This window comes from Lactuca virosa, chromosome 3, assembly GCF_052849685.1.
Source record: "Lactuca virosa cultivar CGN04683 chromosome 3, Lactuca_virosa_CGN04683_v6, whole genome shotgun sequence".
Taxonomy (NCBI): domain Eukaryota; kingdom Viridiplantae; phylum Streptophyta; class Magnoliopsida; order Asterales; family Asteraceae; genus Lactuca; species Lactuca virosa.
The window spans coordinates 40,030,054-40,039,488 of record NC_136428.1 but is presented as its reverse complement, the minus strand read 5'-3'; the positions used below and the strand labels follow the sequence as shown (position 1 = coordinate 40,039,488).

Below are 9,435 nucleotides of genomic sequence, written 5' to 3'. Positions count from 1 at the left end.
TATATATATATATATATATATATATATACTTGTCATCATAATCTATGATTGAGACAGTTTGTTCAAATTAACTTATATCATGGATTCATGATAGATGGTGTGAGATCAAACTATTAACAAATAGGTTCGACTAACAAACTTAGATATATAAGTTCTTAAAGTACGATTTTTAAAAAGCGATATTTATATAAAATATAAATCATTTTCTTTTATATATATATAACTAAAGTATTATTTGGAGGTTCTCATAACTAAGTCATTTATTTAATTTTAAACTAAACTCGTGAACCTTTAGATGCATGTTTTTAGGTATCTATTTAAATATATGTTCCCAAAATATGATCTTCAAAACCAAATTTAACATTTATTATATTTCATTTTCCTGTATATGATATTTTTGTCCACTTGCTAGTTGATATCAGGGGTCATATGGTAATTTGATCCCATCCTGCCAACAACCAATTTTTCAAACCCAATCAACGTATTTTCTTCACTTTTTCAAAAGTGGAATTAAAGTCATGAGAAACCGTGTCAAAAGCTCAAGAACCCTTTTCAAACACAACCCGTTAATTCATTGCTTTAGTACCTTTCATTCATCCAAGGTAAAGAACCAAAAAAAAAAGTTTGTCATCCAAAACCTCCAAAACAACCCATTTGATAGTTTTAATCATCTTCATCAAACATGGCTATGAGCAACAATGTCATTGGAGGCATTAACTTCATCGCCATGTTGCTCTCGATCCCAATCATTGGAGCCGGGATCTGGCTATCAACAGAGGCAGATAACACTTGTGTTCAGATCCTACAATGGCCTGTTATAATTTTAGGTATCTTGATCTTGGTTGTGGCCATAGCCGGCTTCATTGGAGGATTCTGGCGAATCTCATGGCTCCTCGTGATCTATCTCATTGCCATGCTTGTTCTCATCATCTTGCTCACATGTTTGGTGGTTTTCGTGTATATGGTAACCATCAAAGGTTCAGGTCATCCTGAGCCAAGCCGATCTTTCTTGGAATACAGGCTTGACGATTATTCAGGATTTCTCAAAAGAAGAGTTAGAAGCCATTACAAATGGGATAGGATTAGAACTTGTCTAAGTTCCACTACTTTATGTGCTGAACTTAACCAAACTTATCGCATGGCTCAGGATTTCTTCAATTCCCACCTTACTCCATTACAGGTTCTATGCTTAACTCATATGCTATTTTCTTTTCTTAATCAAAACTGTTTAAACATACTTTCATCGATCTTCTTCAGTTTTATCGTTTAAATCCTTTAAGTTTATAACTAAAAGTAATATTTTTTTTTTGGAACATGACATGGTAGTGTGGTACATGTTTTCAGTATGTGCGTAAAAGGTAATCATAAGGATAGAGTAAGAGGCATGAAAATGGGATGGGAATAAGTGAGAAATGGTTTTCCTAAGAATATATATAAGTGTGAAAAAGGTCTCATCAATAAGTTTTAACTTTTCTTTTTATCTTTTTAACTTTTTTCTTTTAAACAGTCTGGATGTTGTAAGCCTCCAACACAATGTGGGTATACTTTTGTGAATCCGACATATTGGATAAGTCCCATCAATAATGCAGCTGATATGGATTGCTTGAACTGGAGCAATGAGCAGACAGGGCTTTGCTATGGTTGTGATTCATGCAAGGCAGGGTTGCTTGAGAATTTAAAGAAAGAATGGAGGAGAGCAAACATAATTTTGATCATAACCCTTGTGGCTTTGATATGTGTTTATGTGATTGGGTGTTGTGCTTTTAGGAATGCGAAAACAGAAGATCTCTTTCGCAAGTATAAGCAGGGTTACACGTAATTTATTAATCAAGACACGAAGGCTGAACTTAACTTGCGGAACATGGGGATGCATGTATTCTTAGTGCAATTTTATGATCGTATCGAGTGTGAATTACTATCTTTGAGGTTTGAATTTATTTAAGACGGGTTTGTTTTAATCCAAGTTTTTTTTTTTTTTTTTTTTTTTTCTGGGGGGAGGAGAAATCACATAAATAGTTTTTAAGTGATCAAATTATGCAAACTAAAGTATAAAATGCAAAAACACACAAAAAAAATAAGCAATATTTATGCGTTATCTAAACGGATGTCTTAAAAAAAATATTATGATATCTAATTGCCAAAACTTATGTAATAATCACTGAAAATGAAAATTAGGTGAACGTATATGCTAAAAAACTACAAAACAAGACGAAGTTGTAAATAAAAATTGATATCATTATATATTTGGAGGTAGGTTCTATTGAAATTCGGAACAAAATAAAGATCTTGAGATTCAACCCCAGTTATACATTTTCATTTTCCGCTCTAACACTCTAGCGTACCGATGAGGCGGAATAGTTATATTAATAAATGATTATATAGTATGGTTCGTTACTTTTTTTCCCCACCCACAACCACCACCAACACCACCACCACCACCTTGGCCACCAACCAACCCGGACTGTCACATCCGACATCTCTAGCACCACCACCTCTGACATCACCATCTCATCTGCCACCAACCACGATAATCATATATGATTAATCACTCTCTAAACAGACATATATGTATAATAATTCATTATTATGTATATATGTATAAATATGTATAATAATTTATTATTATACCCCTCCGGTCTGTAATCATTTGTGATTAGGCATATCATTCCTATTCCAGTACACTGAAACATTATAACAGTAAATAAGAAATACATGACTTGGATTGAATCTCAATTTTTTTTTTTAGAATGGAAATAAATAAAACCGTTCTATATACTTATTATCAAAAAAGAACTACAATAGTTTTTCAAAGTAAGGGTTAAGTGCAACTTGCATCGAGCTTAGTGACTTAGTGACTTAATGTAGGTAAAAAGAAAAAATAAAAAGTGAAACAAGAAACTAAAAAGTAACGTGATTTGAGGAGGGCACCGAAAGTGTAATATATATATATATATATATATATATATATATATATATATATATATATATATAGAGGTGGGTTCAATTGAGAAAATAAAAAATGTTGAGAATGGAGGAATCATTCTCAGCCACTCATTTAATCTAAGCATAAAAAGACATGGTGGCAAACTTGTAAATATGTTAATAACCTTCAATCTCAAATACATAACTATAGAGAATTCGATAACAGTTCGTTCATCATCAAAATTTCTCCTCCAACCTTCAACAATCATCCAGTGTTAATCAATCATCGATATTCGTGGCTGGGAGGTTCGCCGTTCAAGACAGATTCGCAACCAAAATTCATCAATTTCATCGATTTCTTTGTTGAATACGCCGAATGTTCGTAGCTTGCAAGCATTTGTTAAAGTTCATAACGGATTTGGAACTGGAATTTCCCAGATTCGCAAACGAAATCAGTTGGAATCGGAATTTCTTCGTTGTTCATGAAATTGGAATCGGAGTTCTGGACTCGCAGTCACAGTCGATATTGAAGGACTCAGAATCGGTACTCACAGGTTCCCAATCGGATTTTCGAAAATCAAAATCAAAATGAGAAATCGATCAGACATAGGATGTCGCATCTGAAGTCGAAATCGGAAGTATATGATGATTTTGGAATTGATAACTTGATGTTTTTAACATTTTTAAAATAGTTAACTTGTATGCACTCCAACTGTTTGATGAAATGCATAAACTAAATTACCACGTTATATTCACATGTGAATATGTTTTCTCACCTAAATCAGTATATGATTATTAAAAAGACAAAACAAATATGCAATTCTGTATGTTATTCATATGTGAATAACATATAAAAATTATATATATTTGTCAAAATACCTTCTAATATTCATAAGTGAATATATTCACAAGTGAATATACCTTGTAATATTCATATGTCAATATACTGTGTAATATTCATAAGTGAATATATCATCTAATATTCACAAGTGAATATACTATGTAATATTCACATGTGATATACCATGTAATACTAGGTAATATTCACATATGAAATATCATTTAATATTCATAAGTGAATATACCATCTAATATTCACAAGTAAATATACTATGTTAATATTCACAAGTGAATACGTTGTCCAATATTTAAATATGAATATACTATGTTTATTATATGCTATATTCATATATGAATGATACTTAAATTGTAAAAAAAATAAATCATACTTTTTATTCATAAGTGAATAACGAATGTACTGTAATAAAACCTGATGCATTTTTATTCACTTATGAATAACGATAGCTGGAAATATAAAAAAAATAAATTTTTTATTTTATCTTAAAACTATATCAATATGGATGTCTATTTGTAGAGAATAAAAAATCATGAATTTTGGTATATTTAAAAATCATTTTTTGATAAAAATAGCTTCTAAAAATTAAAAAAAAAAAAACGAAAAAAACTATGTTTTTGTATATATTAAGGTAATGATTAGCATACTTTAAGGAAATATGTTTTGTTGGAAAACACATGTCTATTCATTTCCCATTTCCGCTGGTACGACGAAGACTTTTGCGTCAAAAATAAATGAGTGACTGAGAATGATTCCCCCATTCTCAACCTTTTTTTTTCTCAATTGAACCCTCCCCTATATATATATATATATATATATATATATATATATATATATATATATATATATATATATATATATATATATATATATATAGCTAGGTTATTTTGTTTCTTACATCTATTGTGTGTCCGTAAGCACAATTTTGAACCAATGGATGAATAAAATCAATGGTCATGAGGGTCTACGATATTACAATAGGGTAATATGTACCATATAATCACACAAATTTCAGTAGAATGGTGTTTTGGTCAATTAACCTACATTAAAAAATGAAATCTACGGATTTTAAGGGATAATTAATTTCCTTTTTTTTAATCTGAATTTTTTAAATTAATTCAAATTTAATTCTATTATAATTTCTAATACTAACCGATTCTATTATGTCAGAATGACAGAGAGTCAAACATAAACTAGTAAATATATTTTCGATTTTATTCTTGCAGAATATGGTTCATTCAATTTATTTTTTATAATTAGCATGCTTAAAAAATTGTACAACATATTATCAAGAATAACATTTTCTAAAGAATACGAGTTTTATATTTTAAAAATCACTAATTACATTAATTCGTAAAGAATAAGACTAAACATTTATTGCATTCATTCTAAAAACAAAAATGATTAATAATGGTTTAAGAATTACATTTATTCTTAAAGATTAAAACTAAGAATTGTTAAAAAAAATAAAAATAAAAACATCAAAATCTAACAAAAACACTAATCCATTCTGAAAGAAAATTATTGTTAAGAAACACTTTATACATTCTGGCAGAATACATTCTGCTAGAATACTCTCGTTCTTTATGTTTTCTTCTTTTTCCACATCAACGGCAGTCTCTTCAAAATCTATATCCACAAATAAAACATAATCAACTTTAAAATATTAAAACTTTTAATATATTCTAAAAGAATAAAACTATAAATTCTAATAGAATGTGTTAGACATTAAAGACTTTTAATTTATTCTAACAGAATATAGTACATATTAAAGACTTGTAATTTATTTTAATAGAATGTAATCCTAAAACTGCAATGAAAAAAAAGATGGGGTCTTATAGGCATTTCATCGAACACTTAGAAGGCAGAAAAATTATGCAAAAGTTTTGACCAAATTTACATGGTGCTTTGTTGCTGGAATACCAAAGGTTTTGCAACATTATCATAAAAATAATCTAACTATCATACCATATCCATCACGAAATTTATCTTCTACAAACTTTATGGAGAATTCATTCATTCAAAAGATGAAAAATACATACCATATCCATCACGAAATTTATCTTCTACAAACTTTGTTGGCAAATCATTTGCTCCTTCACAAACCAGGCCTTCGAAATCTTGGTTTGGTTCTATCTTATGCCAAAAGAACTAGTGTAAATAACTCCATACTAGTGTATAGAACTATAGATATGTCTTACATACTCAAAGGTTATTAATTACATAAAATTAAAACCCAAAGTATGAGTTTTTATGCATACATAATACCTAGAACACCAAACGGATACCATCACGAGTATCTACTGCTACAGGCATGCATGAAGAGAAATACCCGCTTCCAATGATCCTATGCACATCTTCCTGAACTTCGCGTGTAGTTAAAACTGAATTAGGTCGACACGTTTTCAATGCGGCTATGGCTTCTGCCTCCAAATCTTTCCTTTCAAGCTCCTCTATGTCCTTATTTCTTACCAAAACCTCACTAATTAGCACACGCTGGTCATCATGACACCTTAAAAAATTTGAAAAAAAAATCTTAAAAAATACAAATCATAAAATCGAGCATAATCCTATATCCGAAAGAAAAAATTGGAAAAAAATTTTACATCATTAAAATTGAATCATGAACCATAAAAATTGAATCATTGAAAAAAAAATTATCTATCCTTCAATTTTAATGATCCAATTTTTTTTCTTTTCCAATTTTTTTTCTCTCGGATTTAGTACTATGTTCGATTTTATGATTTGTATTTTTTTTAGATTTTTTTTCAATTTTTTTAAGGTGATCTCACGATTCCTCATTTTAAAAAGAGTCATCACCCGATCTTATCTCTCTCTCTCTCTCTCTCTCTATATATATATATATATATATATATATATATATATATATATATATATATATATATATATATATATATATATATATATATATATGAGACGGTTCACTTGACATTTTAAAAAAAAAAAAGATCTTCAGATTCAATCTCAACCATATATATTTCATTTGCCGCTCTAACACTCCAACGTACCGGCAGCAACGGGGTATACATAATCATAAATGATTACATGACAGAGAGGTATAATCATATATGATTATACATGCTTATACATATATGCATAATCATAAATAATTATACATATATGTCTATTCACATATTAAGTAATCATATATGATTATGGTGATTGGTAGCAGAGGAGGTGGTGGTCGTAGAGGTGGCGTTGATATAGATGACGGAGGTGGCGGTGGTCTGGTCGGTTGGTGGCACAGGTGGTGGTAGTGGTGGTGGCGGTGGCGGTTGTGGTGGTGGGGAAGTTGAAGGGGGAAAAAGGAACAAGTGACACTAAATAATCATTTATGATTATAACTCTCCCATCCGCGCCGATACGTCGGATCACTAGAGCGGCAAATGAGAAATATGTGATTGAGATTGAAGCTCACGATCTATAATTTTTTCGGAAGCTCAAGGGAACCTACTTCTCTCTCTTTCTCTCTCTCTCTCTCTCTCTCTATATATATATATATATATATATATATATGAGATCAATTTTCTGTAATGAAATATTTTAATATTTTAATGTTTGTAAAAATATAATATGTATAATATTCTAACATTTTATTTTTTTTAGAATATTTTAATGTAAAATATGTTAGTAATATTGTTTATATTACAAAAATATTATGTATATTATATTTTTCTGGATACTAAAATATTAAAATGTAAAAACCCAATTTGTATATCAATCTAAAACCACTCAATTGGTGCGGAATCCCAATCAAGTTGACTAGCAAATAAATTGATTAAGAACATGGACGAATAATCTCAATGCACACTATATTCGATAATAGTCAAGTACAATGAAATCTCACGGACTCTCGGTTCTCTCTAGCTCTCTCTAAACTCTCAAAATCAACAACCTTTACAATGCACTGATTGGAAACTATTTATAGGCAAACCTAAACCCTAATGCTAAGCCCAGCCCACACACCGAAATCTATTACGGCCCACCAAAATCCCTTTGGGATTTCGGTCCAGACACAACTGAAATCAACATGTTCTCGGTCCAAAACCGAGAACACACAATGTTGTATAAATTAAAGTATAAACCACCTAAATAAAGTTCTAACAATCTCCCTCTTGGTTTATAGCTTTCTTTTCTTTTCAAACTTCTTCATTGTTCTCGACATTTAGTTTTTATCTTCGATTTCTTCACAATTTCAAGATAACTTCATCTTGAGCATTTAAACTTCCTTCAGAATTTGACGTTGAAAGCACATTGGGTGTAGCGGCTTCTTGAATTGGTTCTTCAGTATCAACACTTTTAACTTTAAAAATCTTCAGAGATAACAACAGAGAATCCGATTCTTCTTGATCACTTTAGTAGGTTCGTAGATAGCAGCAAATTGATTGAGGAGGCGTCAATGCAATTCGTCACATAATCATCAGTAAGAGCTTCACCTTGCTTCTGGGGTTGAAAGATATGTGTTGACGAAATTATTTCACTTCTAGTTCCTTTTGAATGAATCTTCCTTAAAATTACATACGCCTTGAAACAATAACCATGACCAAAAGTCCATGTGGATCATGGAATCATAAAGAACCTTATCACCACAGTTGTTCAAAGAGTTAACCTTGGCTTAAAGAGAGACTACTCGCAGTATCTGTGTGAACACGGAGGAACGCATTGCGATTTGTTGAGTATTGAAGAACTACTCATGGCTATTTTGATGTTAGCCCCTGCATATCCTCGATCAGAGATCTCAATACATTTTTTCAAGTTAACAAGTTAACTTGGCCCTTGGCGAGACGTTCAATGGTTTCTGAATCTCAACTGAGTGTACCATTCTAGTGCCAGTGAAAGTTAATAAGGAATAACTCACAAAACCATCATGTGACAAAAATATCCGAAGACATATTTCCACAGTTTAGCATGAAACAAGGTCAAGTCCCTTTGGCGGGAAATTCAGCGATAATCGTGCCTTGCGAAGTGCATCGCCCTAGTGCCAATAACCGTTAATTCCTTACCTGTGGGGAATGTATCCGAGAATACATTGGAGTCTCCGCAGTTTTGCATGACACAAGGAATGTCAAGACCCTGGGTGGGATGTTCAGCGATATCTATTTCCCGGTGGGGGTGAATCGCCCTGGTGTCATGACAGTTCTTAGGCAAAGACAACTGACAAGACCAAATTTGACAATATGTACAGCTTCAAACTTTCAATTCCTTAAATACGTCAGTTCTTTGAAAGAATCTACCTAACTGACAGATGGTACAGTTTCATGCCTTCAGTTCCTTGTGAAAATAGTGTGAAGTGTAATTTCGTCAATTCCTTTCATGTTCTCTTCTTGCACAGAAAATTCCGACACAAACTCCTTGAGTCTCTTCCTTTTTGAATTCGCGTTTCAAGACAAAAGCAATTATTTGAGATAAAAATAAAATAAAAATAAACTCAAATACAATATTTTTGGATTTTTTAATTTTTCTGAAAAAGAAATAAAAACAGAAATAAAATAGACATATTTTTTGGATTTTCGAATTTTCTGATTTTTGTTTGGTTTTAAATCTCTTCCTAAATTTGTGCATAGAGGAGAAAGGGAAAAAAATATGAACAAATTTAAATAAAAAAAAGTAAAATATATAATGTACAAAACAAAAAA

The 9,435-nt window shown here is 30.9% G+C and overlaps 1 protein-coding gene across 1 annotated transcript; it reads left to right on the top strand.

The window, feature by feature from the left end:
- Nucleotides 1–537: 537 nt before the first annotated feature.
- TRN2 (Tetraspanin family protein) lies at nucleotides 538–1,958 on the top strand. The gene is made up of 2 exons (XM_079084251.1): nucleotides 538–1,180; nucleotides 1,508–1,958. The coding sequence occupies exons 1-2, from the start codon at nucleotides 683–685 to the stop codon at nucleotides 1,817–1,819; spliced, it is 810 nt and encodes a 269-aa protein (XP_078940377.1). The 5' UTR covers nucleotides 538–682; the 3' UTR covers nucleotides 1,820–1,958.
- Nucleotides 1,959–9,435: the final 7,477 nt, after the last annotated feature.

Bases quoted from the DNA above. Each gene is read 5' to 3' on its own strand.
- TRN2 (XM_079084251.1), top strand. From the start codon at position 683: ATGGCTATGAGCAACAATGTCATTGGAGGCATTAACTTCATCGCCATG. The intron at 1,181-1,507 runs GTTCTATGCTTA...TCTTTTAAACAG, and splicing joins CCCACCTTACTCCATTACAG to TCTGGATGTTGTAAGCCTCC.